Genomic DNA, 20,052 nt, shown 5'->3' with positions numbered 1-20,052 from the left:
GTGGACTGATGAGACAAAAGTGGAACTTTTTGGAAGGTGTGTGTCCCATTACATCTGGTGTAAAAGTAACACCGCATTTCAGAAAAAGAACATCATACCAACAGTAAAATATGGTGGTGGTAGTGTGATGGTCTGGGGCTGTTTTGCTGCTTCAGGACCTGGAAGACTTGCTGTGATAAATGGAACCATGAATTCTGCTGTCTCACAAAAAATCCTGAAGGAGAATGTCCGGCCATCTGTTCTTGACCTCAAGCTGAAGCGAACTTGGGTTCTGCAGCAGGACAATGATCCAAAACACACCAGCAAGTCCACCTCTGAATGGCTGAAGAAAAACAAAATGAAGACTTTGGAGTGGCCTAGTCAAAGTCCTGACCTGAATCCTATTGAGATGCTGTGGCATGACCTTAAAAAGGCAGTTCATGCTCGAAAACCCTCCAATGTGGCTGAATTACAACAATTCTGCAAAGATGAGTGGGCCAAAATTCCTCCACAGCGCTGTAAAAGACTCATTGCAAGTTATCGCAAACACTTGATTGCAGTTGTTGCTGCTAAGGGTGGCCCAACCAGTTATTAGGTTTAGGGGGCAATCACTTTTTCACACAGGGCCATGTAGGTTTGGATTTTGTTTTCCCTTAATAATAACAACCTTCATTTAAAAACTGCATTTTGTGTTTACTTGTGTTATCTTTGACTAATATTTAAACTTGTTTGATGATCTGAAACATTTAAGTGTGACAAACATGCAAAAAAATAAGAAATCAGGAAGGGAGCAAACACTTTTTCACACCACTGTATATATATATATATAATCTATTCTAGAATAAATCCTATGGACTGATGAAAAAAAATGTATAGTCCCTACTAGATCGGTTCAAAAGTCTCCAAATATCTGTAAGACCAAGATTTTTACACATCCTGTGAAGCATCAAGGTTGCTCTAGGGGGTTTACACACTTTTGCTTCACTGTGATCATCAAAAGATTAAAGTCTCCTCCCAATATTATATCATGAGGGGTGCCAGCGGCTTGCAACATCCCTTCAAGATCTATAAAAAAAGCCCTGATCATCAGCGTTAGGTGCGTAAATATTAGCCAGAGTGAACCTTTGCCCTTGAATTTCAGCTAAAACAATAATGACTCTCCCTAATTTATCTTTAGTCTGTTTGAGACATTTGAATTGTAGATATTTATTAATCAATATAATGACTCCCTTGCTCTTACTTGAGCCAGCACTAAAGAAAACATGTCCACCCCATATCTTCCCAAATTTTTCAGCTTCCTGCGGGGAAAGATGTGTTTCTTGAACAAACACTATATCATATTTCTTACGTTTAAGAAAAGTAATAACCTTCCTTCTTTTTATGGGATGCCCCAACCCATTCACATTCCATGTGGAGAGAGATAGTACACTCATATTAACATATGACATTTTGATATAGTAGAAAGAAAAAAAAAATGTGTGTCAAAAACAAAATTATACAGACCACATTCCCCATTAGTGAAACAATCAAACCCCAAACTTCCCCCCGAACAAAACAAACAGAAAAAAGAAAAACGTGCGCATTAACCCCGCGCACGAAAGCGCCAACCGGCGTCAATCCCTCTATACTCAAAAGGTCCATGAACGCCCACGAGCCCCCATGACAACTTTGCCATCGGATTGCTCAATTTTGCCTCACAAATTTTTGAGGCAAAATTACACAACAGAAAATACTTTGCGAAATAAACCCCAGTCAATGGGAAGAATGAACACAAAGAACATGTAGATTAATTCACAGAACTGTCTCAAAGGTGTGATCTTCCACAAAACAAATTCCAGCTGATATAAAACCGTTCAGATATGTTCAGTGAGCCAGCTTTTATGAGTTCAACGGATGACGTAATCATTCCAATGTCTCGTAAAAAAACTCAAAACAAACTACATCCAGCAGGAGGAATAAGCACGAAGAACGAACAGATTAATCCACAGCTGTTCCAAAGGAGTGTTATTCAATAGAACAAGCTTCATCCACTAGGCGGAACCAATACAAAAAGAAACAAAACCGGCATCCCGGTTCCCCGGATGGTCGAGTCAATTCACTCGGAGGCCACATAAAAGTATATACCATGGCTTACACAATCTGTCAACTTTATAAAAGACATCCTTTGTGTGAGCATGTAGATATTTTGCAGTCATCCATAGTGTCCACTCTCAAACTGGCCGGGAACTTCAATGCAAATGTAATCTTTCTTCAATGCAAAAGTTTCTTTAAGGAAAAGTGTTATTCACAAAACAAACTCCAGCCGCTCGGCAGAGCCAACGCAAAAAGAAGAAAAGAAACCAAAATGACGCCCATCTTCCTCAAAAGCCAGAGTAAATACAGCGAGTTGACCCACTCACATGAGAAACACCCAATGGTTTACTCACCCATTGATTCTATAAAAGACATTGCCTGATTGGGACATGTAAATACTTTGCGACTGTCCTTTGTTTCTGTTCTCAATTTGGCCGGAAACATCAGAGCAAAAGTGATCTTTCGCTGATGTAAGAGTTTCTTACATTACTTGAACCGATCGTGTTTCTCTCTTGTCGTACTCGCAAAGTCCGGGAACAAGAAAATATTGTAATTCTTCCAAGAAAGCTTCCCTTTGCTCCTCGCCTGGCGCAACACAAGATCTTTATCGGATGATCTCAGAAATTTGGCCAGAATCGATCGGGGCCTGTCTCCCTCAGCAAATCTGTGAGCTGGGACTCTGAGCTCGCTCGATTTCCAGTTTATGGACTGTTATTTCGAGCAGACTCGGGAAAAGCTCGTCCAGGAATTTCACCATATCTCTTCCCTCCTCATGCTCAGGAATTCCAACAATTCGAACGTTATTCCTGTGGCTTCTATTTTCAAGATCTTCAAGCTTTTGAAGGAGATGTTCCAAATCAACTTTGGTCGCGGGCAGATTAGCGGTTAATTCCCTCTCCGAAGACTCCAGACAATCGATTCGTCTCTCAACATCAGTCACTCTTGTAACTAACTCAAAGAATTTTATTTCCATCGCCGTAATCGATCGATGTATTACAGCGAGATGTTGGACAACTGACGCTGGATCACCTCTCCCGCCGCGTCATCCTGAACACGTAAGTGTCTTTTAATGTCTCCAGAGCCTGAGGATTTTGACTACTTTGCCATGTTTTGCCTCAAAGAGCAAATGTGTAACTGGGTGTATTGAATTTCACCAGATTATAACATGAAAATAATAAAAAATTTAGCAAAGTGCGCAGAGCTCGTCACTCACACGTCTGCTTCTTGCATGGCGTCACGTGACCCCACCCCCCCCCCCCCATTTTTAATTTTTTACGCATCCACGCTATGTGTGATTAGAATAAAATGTTTCCTTTTTTTGTTTTTAATCAACAACTGACTATGAAGAACAGAAAGGATATTAAAAGAGACATTTTGGATTGACAAATGGATTGCAAGTGGTCACATGACTGTTATGCCAAAGCAAATGGGCTTTTAAAAAGAGCAATCCACCAGCATTGCTTTATGATGAAGTTTAAAGTGTAATTTAGCTATTTTGAATTGATATGCAGGCGAGTCAGATATGTGGTTAGTCAGTAAGCACTAACTAAATGAGCCTACACCTTCAGCATAGTATTTGATCAGCTGTGTACATATTTGAGTTATAATTTAATAACATCAGTGACATATTTATTGAATTGTAGATTACAATTCTGATTACATTTTAACAGTTGTGCTCTTGTTTTTTATGTGTACAACTGTACAGTGTATTCTTTCGTCTAGTTGTTTTTTTTTTTTTTTTAGTAATGCTGTATCTATGGAACATGCCTTTGTTTTGTTTATTAATGATGCTTAAACATACCCTGACAAAGTTGTAGGGTCACAGCAGACCCTAATGGTTATGATTAATGTGCACTCAGTAAGTTTTAACTCATTTAAAAAGTTCTAAAAAATTAATTGTAATTTTAAAACATATGCATAAAATTATAACCTCTCAGATATAATGAAGACCTTAGTCATATCAGTAACCTTATAAAAGCATTTTTATTCTACATGGAGATAGGGCTGAGCGATATGGCAAAAAATTAAATCTCGATTTTTTTCAAACTTAAGGACAATTTCCGATTAGATTTTCCTACATTTTAAGGTATTTTTCAAAAAAGTAACTCCCAGCATGATTCAAATAACACATTCCTTTTTAGAATGCAAGGCAACCTGGTTAGAAAAATGTAGGTTTTTTTTTTTTTTTTCACTGTAGAAAACAAAGGTTTGTAACAGAAATGCACAAAAAAAGTACAACACACAGAAAATTGTAAACAGTGTAAAAATTAAATAAATTAAAATATACTTTATTTAAAATGACACTGATTCTCAGAAATAATAGTATAAAATAAGAAAACTACAAAATACATCAAAGCCAATTTATGGAATTATTTTTATCTAAATCAAGTCCATCTAGAAAGTTGTCTAGAAATCAATATCTTGAAATAGTCATGTTTATCTAGAAAGTATTTTTAGTATATCAGTTTTTATGTATAACCATAAACACCTGCAGATAGAGTCCAGGTGTTTGTCAGTGTAGATGAAAAAGCAATAAGCAAAAAGCTCAGTTTAAAATAATGAGGTCAGTCAGTGCTGTGAGCACGCGGCACCATCTAGCGGTACATGCTGAGCAGAGTTTGTCAAAATGATCGCTTCGCTTCCTAAATGTTGGCTATAAATGGAGTACGTTTGAAACACATCACAGAACAAAGCAATAATTAGCGATCTATCTGAATCATCATGGTAAAAGTCGATGTGGATGATCTTCCCATTTATAGCCTATCCATTATATGATTTGATATGAAGTGCCCATATCTATCAAGTATGTTCTAACACTATTATAAACACATACATTTCTGTTGACCTCTCAGAAAATGTAGCTTAGTGCTTCATGACTTACAAAACTTACAAAGAACATAGTTATTGTTTGATTAAGCTGGTGTAAACATGCATGATGGACAAAGTCTACCTACAGTCACACTGTACAATTGTACTGGAAATATTACCGGCTTTTATATCGGTCTCCTTGTTGTTAACCTATGTTACGCTGGAGCGCACAGCCACACATATTTCCACACATGTTCAGCATATCAGATTGAGGGTGGCATCAAGCCAAGTGCTGTAAACATTTGTTTTATTTGTTTATTTTACATTCAGCCATTGGTGGATTGACAGTGTATCCAACTACAGCGTCTGCTAATATTTTATGCAAAACCTTGATTCCACAATAAAAAAAAAATAAAAATAAAACAATTGTGTCAAATACGTAAATTCAAATTTATCGAAAAAAAATCACCCAGCTCTACATGGAGAGGTTTCCCTCATGTGGGCTGTCATGTTAGAATCACATGACAAGGCGAACACTACTAGCTTAATCTTATGGGGCTTTTCCACTGTACGGTATGGTTCGACTCGACTCTGCTCACTTTTTTGGGGTTTTCCACTGTGGATAGTACCTGGTACCTGGTACTTTTTAGTACCACCTCGGTCGAGGTTCCAAGCGAGCCGAGCCGATACTAAATGTGATGTTAAAAACCTGCAGATCACTGATTGGTCAGAGAGAATAGTCACTACCAGCGTCACTGGATTTGCGACACGGGACATCAACCTGCTAGTTTTAAAGTTAGCAACAGCGATAGCAGTATCATTTGTTCCCGTGACTTTCGAATTGTAAAAAGAAATGGCTGTGCGCAAAACCACACCGTGGTCAATAAACGAGGTGCAGACGTTCCTCTTGTTAGTAGCCGAGGAGAGGATCCAACGAGAGCTGGATGGGGCGACGCGAAGAGGCGGCGCAACTATAACAATCAGCCTATAATCCCACCCACGTTGAGGCTGCACTAAACTGCAGTGGAAAAGCAAGCTCAGAAAAGTAAAGCAAGCAGAGTCGAGTCGAACCGTAATGTGCAATGGAAAAGTGCCATTAGTAACCACCCTGTTATTGGGTATTTTCACTCATGGATTAAATTAATCATGGCTGACAGTGAATAGTGAATTTCAACAATGGCATTGATAACTTAAAACTATTGCATTTTAATGACACTGCATCCACACATCTAGGTGCCAGTTTAAGTCCAAGATGACGTATTAAAAACTCATTGTCTTCCCTTATTTTTTACTCTACCTGTATCTCTCCATCTGTTTTCTCACCATACCCACCTCCACATTACCATATTGATTTGATAAGAGTGTACCAAACCATTGACAAACCGCTGGTATGATCTTAAATCAGACATCAAAATTATTTTAATTCTATGGCCCTCCATGGTCCAGTTGTTATCTTGTGTACAGGATTTAATGCACATTTACCCCTGAATGTTGTGACAGAGCATTTCCCTCCTCTCCTCTTACATCACAGAAAGAAGTTATTTAATTTTTCATAATTACATTATCGTCATGTTCATCATTATTCTGCTCTCATTGGAGCAATCGATGCACTATTCATACATTAGTCATTATCTCAATCACTCTCTGGTATGCTGGCATATAGGGGCATTTAGAGGCAATTTTTTATAAATAAAGGATGCCTTTTATTAATTAGATGTCTTGCTGCTGCTCACTCAGAGCCAGAATGAATGTACTCCCACACAAAAGTAGCAGTGCTGTGTGTATCCCTCAGTTACGAGCCAAACAATTTCCCACTCCATGAATTAAGAATGCAACATGCATGTACTGTTTCATAAGTGGGCAGAATGTTTTAATGGGTTAAATAGTATTGAAGATGTTAAGAGCTACATGCAAAGGAAGTGACTTGGTAATGTGTGTTATGACCAACAAAGAGAGACCTACAATTTCTAGTCTAAGGAGGCACATCATTTAAAGACATTATAAGAAGAGGAGATGGGGCGTGTGGCAGCTGCAGTCCCACCTTTTAGGTAAAGAGCCAATCGCCTTTTTGATCGAGGCATTGCAGTGCTCAATATATCGACTGTAGAAATGCAATTTCTGCCTTAAGACTTGGGCACATTTAACTCTGCAAGGCGAAATTCTGCAGGTGGATGTTAAGCGATCGTAAAACCCACAAAAACTAACAGCTCTTTTTTATGCTACACTTTAAACTCTTGGAGAGTGAAGTTCCAAAGAAATCACGGCTAAAATGATTTCCTCATTCATTGCGAATATTCAGTGTATTCATTTACGAAGCACTGCCCACACAGAGGTCACTGCCAAACCAAGCAGATTCCTATTGGTCAACACTGCAAATTCACATGTCAAGTTTACCAAACTTGAACTCCACACGAAATTCACGTTGAGAAATTACTTTGCCATCTGAAGTCCACCAAAAGAATTTCCCGAATGGGGAAATTTCACAGTTAGGTTTTCAAGGTTTGAAAAATGCTTGAATTTTGAATATATTCCTTGAAAATGCTTGATTTTTCCTTATGTTGTTGAATGTTGTAAAAGATTTAAAATAATTTCGAATTTGAAATAGATATTATACAGTTATGTTTGTGGTGTTTCGTGAGCATGGGAGTGCACGTGCGTCGCTCCGCATCTTGCTTTGATGTTGCACACATGCTGAAGTACTGCACAGCTGTGTCTCGTTTCGAAGGCTGCATGCTAGGTAGCACGTGTCCTTTGAAGGCTGCAGTATACCGAGTGTTCTCCTTTAAACAAGCCTCGTTTAAACGAGACGGCCTTCGCTGGAGAAACGGAACGTAACATGGTTGCTATGACAGCACGCCACTCTTTAACAAGCGTGAGCGTTTTGAGTGAGAAGTGAACAAAGTCTCTTTAGAAGGGAATGCATGAGGTACATTTTAGGAGTTATAATGATGTAAAGAGAAAAGAAAATAGATTTTACAGGTGTACTTTTAGTCTAATACTTTATTTTAATTATATATTAATATAATTATACATATTATATACTCTGCACCCATCTACTGAGGTACTTCAACTTGGGAATTAACATTACTTGTGTTTGAAAGTCATATTTACGGGCAAATTGGCATCATTTTTTTTTACATTTCTGTTGAAGCAAAGAATTGTGTGTTGCGAGTGCCCACGAAGGATACACCTCATGCATCCTCCGAATTCCCGTGAAAGGTTGCATTTGAAGGCTGCATTCAAAGTGTCCTACTCGCTTTTCTGAAACGAGACAGCCTCAATGACGTATGCGGCCAACAAATGCAACCTCCGGAGGACGCAGCCTTCCAAACGAGACACAGCCCACGTCTCCACTGTGGTAGATTGCCGCCAAAGAAATTATACCTGCATCTCCTGCTTGCATGCCAGAGTGCCGTTTCAATGACCACTGGCTGGAAGAGGAGACATAAAATATCTTTATGCGGAGAAGCTGGGCTGGTGCTGGTCAAATTGATGCCCTACACAGAGCTCCGTGTCAATAGGAATGGCTTAGCACTTGTCAGCCATTCTGAAGATATAAGCTGAGACAAAGATTTCATTTTCACCACTGTAAAATATTAATTTCTATGACTCAACTCAAAAATCAACATGGATGATGTGTGTTAACTTTCTGCAATATCAAAAGATGTTTACAACTGTTGCTTTCCCCAGAAATTTGGAGTCTGCACTGTTAGATCTGTAGCCACAGTATGTCAGGATAACTATAACTTAACTCAGTCTATCCATAATCATGACTCAGCCTTTCGAAGTGAAAAACTTATCTCAACAGTCAACACAATGAAGGATCTAATCCATATTCTGTTTTACCCTGTCAATCTGTGATTTGTTTAACATTTAATTTGGAACTGGTAAAGAGTTTGGTTTGAAGTTCAGAACGGCTCGACATTAACGCTTGTCCAGGAAAGGTTTTTGAAGGGGCAAGTATTAGAGAAAAGTATCCTGAATGTCAGTAACGAAAAAATAACCTTGAAATTTGTGATAAAGCCAAGGCCTTATTACAGATTTCTTATTCTGCTGTTGAAAATGTTTATAATTCTGTTGATCTAGGAATAGCTGCGCGCTTTGATTGACAGGCGGCATTTTGTGCGCTTGCATGCGTGCGTGCTCCGAGAATGCTCATAATGCAGATATGCACCTGAACTATTAAATACATTTCAAAATTCCACCAAAATGCCCATCTTGGTGAGTTATTCATGTAACTCAGAGTGTGATCTTTAAAGGGAACGTAAACGAGGGGAAAAGGCAGATTTGTATCAAAGTATCAGACTAACAGACCTGCCGCTGTCTAGTGTGTTGTTAATATTAATTAAACAATAATAACAAGAAAACGAGAAAACCACTCACTACTCTTGGCTGGATAACTTTATTAGCTTTAAAAAGTATTAATGTAGTATACATTATACAGTGGAGACCTGTAGTAATTAGGCTCTATGTAGCATTTCATTCTGAATGTTTACTTGAATACTAGATACTACAGTTAAACACATTAAAAGCTGTTAACAAAAGCACTGTTTTCTTAATTTTGTTTTAATTATTTCTATTCATTTCTGTATTGTTATTTTACTACTGACTGTTAGTAGTCTTGAATAATTACTTGAGTGAAATTCTTCCATAACAAATTAGTTAATGTTATTATTTGTTGTGATAAGTTGGTATCAATAATTCTCAAGTTTCACTATAAACTACAGAAATGTTGGTATTGTACTTTTATTACTGACTGTTTAATAATCTTGAATAATTATTTGAGTACAATTCTTGCATAACAAAATAGTGTTGTTATTTGTTGTTATAAGCTGGTATCAAGAATTGAAAAATTTCACTAACAACAACAGACATTTTGGTATTGTGACAACGTATATACATTGTGCAAGGTAGACCTTGCTACAATAACATGAAAAAGTAGATCTCATTCCATGGAAGTGTGAGCACCCTTGCTGTAAATTATGGAGATGGAGGCTTTTCTTTGACTACCGTACTAAAGTTATATAACTATCATACAGTATGACAATAGCCTCCTTCCCTACCCAGCACAGTTTACATTTCTGTCCCGGAGAATCGAGTTGATTGCATAAGTGTACTTTCAGCTGGGCCGTTTCTAAACATGTGGGGGTCCTAAGCTAAATCCTACTTGGAGGCTCCCCGCAATAATATTATTTATAAATCGGACATAGGGGAGTCCAGCCTCAGTATACGACCCACATTACACAAATACCTGTTTCCTCCATTCTCCAATATCCCTTAATATAAATACTATAACTAAAATAAAAACTAAATGTACTGAAAAACGAAACTAAAACTATTAATTAACTAACAAACAAAACTAAAACTAAACAAAATTGGAGTGAAAAATTAAAAATGAAATAGAAATAAAAACTCAATTAAAATTCAAAACTATTATAACCTTTAGATAATCACACGTTTTTATAATCTGACAGAAACCTCTATACCCGATTACATAGAAGAATTTGTGTCTCTGTTAATTAGGTGCATTGAGATTAAAAGGGAGATTAGTAGCTAGTCAGAAATAAACCGAAACACTCAGGCCTTCATGTCCCCTTTGCATCCAAGTGTTGAAGCAAATCAGATGATAAAGACTGTAGTGCTATTTTTAGAATGGACACAGGGGAGGGAGATTGTGCTTTCTCTCTCTCTCTCTCTCTCTCCCTCCCTTTCCCTGTCTCATTCCTTGTCTCTATCTCTCTGTTATACCCTGTCTGCCTCTCCCTGTCAGTCTCCCTTTGTTTCTCTCCATTATGAAATCATTCTTTCCTTTCTCTCACTCTCTCTCTCTTTCTTTCATGTCACTTACATCCCCTTTGTTGTTTGTGAGAGTAGTGATCAGGCTAATTATGTGTCGTCGAGTCGATTCTCCAGGTCTAATTGCACCCTTGCTGTTTTATGTTAAGGAAAAGGAGAGATTTGATGAAGGCACAGGAGAGAACAAGAGACAGACTGAATATAAGCAAAGCAGGAAAGAAAGGGACTGAGGAATGTACAGCAAGTAAAAGCGGGTAGGTGGATGCATTGGGGCACCTGTTTAGCCTTTCATCAGCCCAGCCCTGGTCAGTGTTCATAGTTAAATGGAAAGTAGTCAGCTTCATAACGATGAGGCACCAAGCACACACATATATTTAGAGATGAAATAGAGGAAAGTCTATAGACCTGTCATCAGGAAGATGTATTGCACATGTAAAAGAAAGGTGAAAGAAAATGAAAGCAGTTGAGAGAGTGAAAGCATGCAGCAAGTGTCAAGAAAGTAAAATTGCAACAACTCAGAGTGCAAAAACAAGAGGTTCACAAAGAAGAATGAAATTAAGACATTTTGTTCTGTTATTGAAGATGCACATGGCAACCATCATCAAAACAACATGACACCACCTGCTAATTGTAAAACCCTACCCACACATTCCCCTTCATAGTTTAGGATTGTCATATGAACATTACTACCATAAAGCTTTCAAAACCATATACCATGTCTAGCTTTGCATCTATTTCAGGACTAAACATAAATGGTTGTCCGGGAAAGCCACAAACAAAAAACTGAAAACTGAAACGCCAAGTAAGGTTGTCCAATCGGACAACTGAAGCCGTCTTTATGCAGGCTTTTTACTGCATCCAACAGACGATAGACTGGAAGTCAGTCATTTTTAATGCAGAGTTGCATTTGGACTGCATGAGGTTCCGACCATCTGCAGATGTGGAATTTTCTTATCCAATTTGAGCTTTGGATGCATTGAAACATTTCCTCTGGAAAGTTCATCACGACTGCCATTAGGGGTAGAAATACGACAGTCGTATGTGATTGTCGTAGATTGTGTAATAGTGGCTTCACACTTTAAACATTGCACAGAAATAATGCGTTTGATACAGACCTTTTAAAACTAGATGGTATTAATGTGTTTAAAAAGGAATCACAATCACTGGAAAAAGTATAACGCATGCTCGAATCTTGATTGCTGATAGTGGCAAATGATTTCATTCATAGTCGGCAGAAGACGTGCCCTGATTGCTTGACAGCGGCAAACGTTAGATGAGATGTGCACACTTTTTGCAGTGGTTCACACCAGAGCAAATGCGTTAATCGTAAACAATAAAAGGGAGGCTGTGATTAGTTTTCCTTTTAGTTTGTATTCTTTTAGCTCACACTGGGCACTCCAAGTTCACTTTATTTTCATATTATTATAATTCCAAATATAAAGTAAATGTATGCAAGATGACTGCACATCTACAAGCTCTTCCTTCTATCAAATGAATTTAGACTCAAGGGGTTTAACAAGCCTTGCAATGCCATGTGAAAGTGATGAAATGAGGAGAGATATATATTAAATATTAATTAATATATATTATATTAACTTTGTGTTTTGTGTATTTTTTTTAACTATAAGATAACCTAAGTGTAAAAACACTATATCAAAATCAATAGTAATCTTAGAAGTCATGTAGTATGAATCATGCATGATTTCGGAATCACTATATGATGTCTCATTATATGATGCCTCATTCCATTTTGCTAATAAATTTAAAGTATTGAAGCTGTATTGACAAAAATAGTTTATGGACATGTGACTTAAGCTTTCGGACAAGTAAACCATCAGTTCAAATGACAAGTACCTGGAAAAGCTTAATGTCAGTCCCTGTATTTGTCTTTTTTTTAAGTCAGAGTTATAACTGATAATCATGCCATTTGGCATGATTAAAGTACATGAAGTCCTACTGAGCAGAAGGCAAATGGGGTGTGAGTGTGTGTTAGTGGTTTATGTTCATTTAACATGGCATGTAAAGCTGAACCTCTGAGACATTTAAATGAGTGGTGTCAAGATACATGGCTCTGTTGTGTGTGGCTGTGTGTGTGACAGAGATTAGTTTAGGTCCCATTAATGGAAAGATTTCTCTAGATGAGAGCTTTAGCGACAAGAGTAGCAAGTGAGAGTGGATCCATGTTGTGTGTGTTTGTTCTCCTTTGCTTGAATGTGCATATGTCACATAATATGATTAGCTTGTCCTGGAGACTCAGGGAAGGCAGTTCTCTCAGGAACCTCCTAGTCTGATAAGACGTAAGATGATAAGCAATAATCATTTATGATCACCACATTACTTTTGACAAACTGGATTTTTTTCTGTCATCCACTGTCCACTTGGGAAGGTCACACAGATATGTGAAAATTATTCAGTAGGGAGGAAATAAATACTCTGCAGATCAGATTAATAGGACAATCATCTTCATAGGAACTGTATTAAGCAAGGATAAGTATGCAAAAAAGTCATGAGTTAAGTTTTCCCTGGAAAGGGGCATCAATTAGAAAGTGTCACAAAGTTAAGAATGAGAACCTGTAATCCAAGATGTTAGTGTTCAGTAAAAGCAATAAGGTCTCTCTCTTGCATTCATTATGTACTGCTGTTGGATGTAATATTAATAATATAGTAATATTTTGGGGTATTGTTCACAGAAAACACTATTTATGGGCAATAACAAGTTCTGTTTTGTAAATTTACATTAAGCTTATTTCAGTGTAGTTATTTTTTTTCTCATAAATCTTTTTATTTGTGTCACCGCAGCTTCAGATAACAGCCAGAGGTTTCAGGAAACGTGTTTTGCATTTGCATTGACGCCACAGCAGGTCCAACAAGTCAGCAGCTCAATGTAAGTCAGTTTATTCATAATATATTCACCAGGAAAGATGAGCAAAGCAAATGCACAAAATAAGAAGAGAGGTTCCCATAAAACATTGCTTGTATGCTTGGGAGTCAAGCTCATTTATTGTCTTAAATGATAAATAATAAAGTTTGTTGTGACTTTCTGTCTTTACAGGGACATATCAGGGACCAAATGTGACTTTACAGTGCAAGTACAGTTACGGTAAGATATTTATATTCTTATAAAGTGAAACTTTGTTATAAGTATCATAGACAGCTGAAGGGCTCCAGAGCACTGATTTGCTATTTTTATATTGTAAATATGCACTTTTCCAGGTTTTGTCTATCAGAGACGAGCTGCCCTCAGCAGGACCACTTTCCCCCTAATCTCTGTGTTAAAGTCAACGGGAAACCATGTAATCTCCCAGTAAGCAAACAGTCCATTTTCCATCTAAATATCACTCTTAACTGAGACGTACAGTATTGATCTATTTGACTTTATCTACTTGTCCACCATGGGGCCGAATGGTTCTGAGCCCGGTGAGTAACGGCTCCAGTAGCCCGGATTTCTCAGCACGGTTAGCTAACTGCACTCAGGGCAGAGAACCAAGCTGGTGGAACACCTTTAGTGAAGTGGCAGCTAACTAATGGTCACTTGACCTGTCATTCCATTCTAATCCTTTTTTTAAGCAGCACAGATGAAACAAAAACTGTAACCTTGTCAACGAGCCCAGAGCGAAAAAATTCAGCAGCTTTAGCAGTTCCGCCTGATGGTGGAAAAGCTTCTCTCTCTCTTTTTTTTTTTTTTTTTTAAGAATGATGCAATCATTCATTCTGTTGACTTCTTAGTTAAATATCATATTTCTTATTTTATGATATGACTTGCTTGGACCTTTAAACAAAGTTTTTTTTTTTTTTTTTTTCATATGTTTGTTAAATATTTTAAACTTGGTAGTAATTTTTTGGTACAAATGTCCCTCCCTGACTTGTTTTTGTTTCTTGTCAGGGATATCTCCCTCCTACCAAAAATGGCGTGGAACCAAAGAGGCCCAGCAGACCTATCAACATTACCTCACTGGTCAGACTGTCCACAACAGTCCCCAACACCATTGTAGTGTCCTGGACCTCGGAAATTGGACGGGTAGGATAATATTTAATTTCAGTGCATTGATGATGTTTGAGAATTCAGGTGTGAAATGCAAGGTTATCATGAAGGATTTTGGTATGTATAGTGTTTTTATTTATTTATTATGGAAATTATGTGAAAGTTCAACATTTAGATAGTATTTCTATATTTTCTCTAAGCAACAAAGTGAGGGATAACATATCTTAGGAGTTGCATGACTACTGATTTTTAATAGTCGACTAATCACATCCATTAGTAGAGTCGAATACGACTAGTCGTGACGTCATTCTACCCCCAAACCTCCGCACTCCCCTTACTCCCTTACCCGTACAATACTACAATACACAACAGATATATTTACGTTCCCTACAATGTAATGATATTTTAGCTAATTATATGTATTTACAAAAAATCAACTGTCAGGCATTACACAGCCAGCTAGACTGTGCCTGGGGTCCTAGAACTTGCCATAGAAATGCACAAAGTAGTTGTGAAAATTATGAGTGACCCTCTGAGCGTTTTTCTTTTTATGTGAATGGATTGGATGAAATAAACATCAACCATAACGTTATCTCCTCATAATCACCTTGTAATTATAAGTGTGCCACAATAGGTAGGCATACTTCAAGCTGTAACATAGCTAAAAGTGAATATAAGTGTCTTAAAATATTTAGCTTAGCCTGGACTACCTGTAGCTTAAGGCAGTTCCCCATCTTTTTGCATCCACTTGCTTAGATGGATACGAGTGGCCACAGGATCTAGCATTCAAGCGACAACGGGATGCATTCCGCCATATCGGTGGACTCAAACTTGAAGCGCTTTTCTAAACTGTCTTCGAATTGTGTTCTTGAAGGAGCAAACAACATCCAAGTCAGATGTCCCAACACACAAAGTTGACAGTCAGGATGTATTCTGTCAGGTCATAAGACTCCAGCTTAAAGCGCTTTTCTAACTGTCTGCAAATCGTGTTCTTTGAGGAGCGAACAGCATCCAGGTCAGCATAACACTAGTATATGGGTAATATTTGAAGGCCAATTTGCAGCCAATTGGCATATATTGCAGGTTACTGTGGCATTTGTGTCATCTTTATTAGAGTTGCATTTGGAATGTTATGAACATTGCAATGTACATGTGCAATACAGGTACAGAGAATGTGTACGTTTTTCTTGATAAGTTGATGCGTTGTGTTATTGAGCAGAGTGAAATAGTAAACAGAAACTAGTTCTGAGTGTATATTGCGTGTGTATTTTATTGCAAGTCTAAAAGAACATCACCGTCTACATTTGAGCCACTGCGCCTTAAATGATCACATTGTGAGCGACTAGTCGACTTCAGGCTGACGGTGTCGACTATGTTATTTGTAGTTGACTAGTCTGTGCAACCCCTAGCATATATTCAGCTGAAACTAAAGATTTAAGGGATAGCCATAGTTCAGAAAGAGGAACAATTTTGATAACTGTTCAATAAAAAGATCATATATTGATCAATAAGAACTGGCAATTCAGTAGTTTAAACCTAGTCTGCTCTGTTTTGTGCTACATACGTTTTCCTGCAGATTCATTCTTTATAAGAAATAGTGAAAAAGAGTCAAACATCTTTATGAAAACTCATTTACCTTTGATATGTGCAGTAATGCATTTGTGATGGATGAATGGTTTGTCCATTAGCATTGAATGCATATTAAAAAATAGGCAGACAGGAGTTCATTACTTATTCTACATCTGCCATATGTCTTATGAACTAACTTACCTTCTTACTCATAAAACATCACTGCACCTGCATATAAAATTCACCCACAAGAATGATGTCATTTCAAGTCTTATGACATGCCTCAGCAAGCAAAAAGCAATCCTGGCACTCTCAGTGGTAGATTCTTTAAATTTTTCACTCTTGCCCAGGAAACGTGAGAGAATTATATGAGTTAAACCTCCTCACTGAAGCTCCTGGGCTTTTTATTTTAGAACCTGTTCATATGGGCCTGATGAAGCCATGATGTAACAACTGACTTGAAAATATATAAAAATGCCTTGAAGTACAACTCCGCAGGATGCTTCACAGAACCAAAATATTGGACTACTTGAACTGAGCCATATAACGTGCTTTGAAATAGTCCGGCTTGTTAGTTTCCGGTTGTATGTGTTTACAATGTGCTGTAGTTGCCTAGTTCACAAAACTCCACTCAAAATGAGTGTTCGGGTGAAGATTTTAAGGTCCAGACATTTTCAGAGACAGGAGAAGAAATATTAGTAAAATTTCAGTGTAAAGCATCTTCAAAATTCTGAGAAAGAACAGTTTTTAAAGTTTTAATTTAGCTCAGGCCGATCTGAGAAAGCAATGGCTGGTAAACACTCCCAAGTGCATTTCACCGTTTCTCCTCACGTGGAGGTCTGTAGCAGACATTTAACCACAGATAGGCTTGAATTGCAAATGACAGTTTTGCAGGTTGAAGGAGACTAGTAAATGCAACAGCGCTCTTTGAATGAAACAACTACACGCTTCAAACACTGCGATGCTCCATGTGTGAGGGAGGAAAGAGAGACCTCATGAACGCATGCATCACCCCATTTTTATTAAATGTATGTTTTAAAGAGCACCTATTATGGTTTTTCAAATATTACCTTTCATGTAGTGTGTTATATAGCTGTTTGTGAATGTAAAATAGTCTGCAAAGTTTCAAAAATCAAAGTGTACGACAAATGGAGTTATTGACTCCCAAAAGAAAGAACCGATTCTGAACACCTGAAACGAGTCATTAGTAATTCCAGACTTACTTCCTGTACTAACCTACGTAATTTGGTAACAAAAACCCACCTCTGGTCTTCATTGGCTGCTCGCGAACAGCTTTGACCCGCCCTCAAACACTTCACTAAGCGGTAGACCAATCACAACAGACTGGGACATCTGACCAATCAGAGCAGAGTAGGCTCTCTGAAAGGAGGAGTTTAGAATAAATCCTTTAGAACGGATCATTGAAGGAGTCGATTTTGACACTGGGGAAAAAAAGGTAATGCTGCAATTTAAATTATGAGCAAAATAAAGTGTTTTTTGACCTTGGATGCATGTAAATCTATTGTATGACACCTTTAAAACAAAATTAGGCACGTTTAAAAAGCATAATAGGTGCTCTTTAATCTTTATTTTTTGTCATTGTTTCATTGATAAGTTTATTGCTAAATGTTAAAATTGATTAAATATGTGTAGTGCCATTATATATTTTAGCACAGTTAATGTATTTATTCAATTTGACATTTAAACAGCTTCATTCCGTGGTTTTTAAAGCCTGGTCAGAGTAAGGGAATGGCTAATGTTTTTATAAATCAATCAATCTGGGAAGTGTAACCTAACTGTAAAGTCATTTGCAATCGTTGTATGGTGGAATTTATCATTGAAGCTCAACAGGAATTAAATATCATCAATGAATGAAACATGCGTTAATGAGATGGCCATACTGCTGCAGTTTATATATGTTTCATGTATTGTTCAGGAGCTAAATGTAGCTACATTTGGAAAGGAAAAGATATATATTTAGAGGTAAATTTCAGCAAATAGCAAATTTGAGATCACTCACGTTAATGGCAAAAACATGGTTTATTGTTTTAATCAACTGTAAGCCCTAAAAAGTAGATATAATCTGCCTTCCCATGAATAAATATCTGCATGTAGGTGCACTGAACGCTGTAACCGGATACGCTTAAAGGGGCGGTCACACTTGGCTTTGATCATGCAAATGTTTTTCGTACAACGCAACAGACCAGGACATGATGTCACGCGGGAGGGCATCTGGTTAAGTAAATTATACGTAACAAATAAATAATGATACTCACTTTCCTACAACAATAAAACACACAGCTTTAAAATATTTATTCTTTGAATTGAGCCAAGAGGTCAGTGTGTGACGTTTCGATCTTCTATTGGTAAAGCATCCTCTCGTCGTGCACATTTGCGGTTCTGAGTTCACCAAGCTTGAAATTTCTTTGCATGAGTTTACGTTTCCAGTCTCCCACTTTCGGATGCGTTTGAATGGGAGTAAATGAAGTGCAAAGTGTAGTGTGACTGCCTCTTAAGTCGCACTACATACAACGTGGAAGCAGTTGTGCAAGTAGTCCATTACTTTTATTCAAAGCGACTAACAAATGAAGAATACAACCAAATAAGAAATTCGTCCTAGAGAGAAAGTAACATTTGTTTCAAGATTGCTCTGAAATGTGCAGCCTGGAACAGAGATGAAAGACAATGAAACAATTGTGAAAGAATAAAAAGAGTTGTGAGTCAACTGTTCACAGAAGTGTCTTTTGAATTTTCTTGAATGCACCGAATGTTGAATTGCAAAATGTGTACATTGCATACTGTTTAATGAGTATATTATTTGATGTTGCTTGGATTGGACTATGGAATATGAATGTGTCTTCTTTAGTAATGTCTAGTATTTGTATTCTCAGAGTTACTCTATGGCTGTGTACCTGGTCAAGCAGCTTTCGTCTACAGTGCTGCTGCAGAGACTACGGGCCAAAGGCATCAGAAACCCAGATCACTCTCGAGCACTCAGTAAGCATACAAGCTATCCATAGAACTGGTTAATTGATTTTTCTTATGTCTAACCAAAAGATGGCTGTCCTGATTAATGTGTATTTTTATGGAGACCTTTTGTATTATCAATTCAAACAAAACTAGGACTGTCTTTTTTCCCTTCCTCAAGGCAAAGAAAAACAATGTTGTGGCTTTATAAAAATAATAATAATAATAAAAAAAAAATGAATCCACTAAAAACCTTGCTTAATGGACTTCAATCAATAATCATTTCCTTAAACCTATTAAGACTAAGTAGTGCTTAAATAGGTATGGACTGTCCTATTCTTAACAGAATTAGTAAGGTTTTTGTAGCTTGTATTTCAGTACATAATGTGATAGAACAGACTTGTTCTAGGTTTGATCTTACTAATCACTGACAGAGATTCAACAGATTTACTTTGTACAGATTGTTCCAGCATGCCCCTCAGACTTTCCATGATACTTTCAGACTTTATCCAACAACCTGTTAACTGTCTAAAGAGGCTTGCTAATGCTGAAAGAATGCCCCATCGCCCCTGTTGTAAACAGGCTAACAGCATACCAGCCTGAGGCAGCTAAACCAAATTCTTCGGCATAGCCACACTAACATTTATTCTCATTATTTTGAGAAACAGATAATTCTTAGTTTTTTAGGAAGATGCTGATGTTCTCTTATGGTTGGTTTTTATTTTGTAGTGTCATGTCAGTGCATGGTCAGTAATATTTATTTATTTTTTATTTTTGGGGGGGAATATTGTGTTTGTCTGTTGATAACACATGCCTTGAATATACAGTATGTGAATATAATGTAGACCAGATTCTACATACACCTCTACATACTTTTT

At 37.5% G+C, this 20,052-nt stretch overlaps 1 protein-coding gene across 2 annotated transcripts in view; it reads left to right on the top strand.

Annotated features, from left to right (window-relative positions):
* Positions 1-20,052, top strand: part of LOC127416391 (E3 SUMO-protein ligase PIAS1-like) — a 73,527-nt gene that overhangs the window by 45,184 nt on the left and 8,291 nt on the right. For both annotated transcript variants that reach the window (XM_051655733.1, XM_051655737.1), the window contains exons 3-7: positions 13,456-13,540; positions 13,709-13,756; positions 13,870-13,960; positions 14,540-14,674; positions 19,099-19,204. In XM_051655733.1, the coding sequence (XP_051511693.1) occupies positions 13,456-13,540; positions 13,709-13,756; positions 13,870-13,960; positions 14,540-14,674; positions 19,099-19,204 (465 nt within the window). The remainder of the gene's footprint in view (positions 1-13,455; positions 13,541-13,708; positions 13,757-13,869; positions 13,961-14,539; positions 14,675-19,098; positions 19,205-20,052) is intronic.

Source organism: Myxocyprinus asiaticus, chromosome 2 (assembly GCF_019703515.2).
Source record: "Myxocyprinus asiaticus isolate MX2 ecotype Aquarium Trade chromosome 2, UBuf_Myxa_2, whole genome shotgun sequence".
Classification (NCBI taxonomy): domain Eukaryota; kingdom Metazoa; phylum Chordata; class Actinopteri; order Cypriniformes; family Catostomidae; genus Myxocyprinus; species Myxocyprinus asiaticus.
The sequence above is the reverse complement of the archived record's forward strand: the minus strand, read 5'-3'. Positions and strand labels throughout refer to the sequence as shown.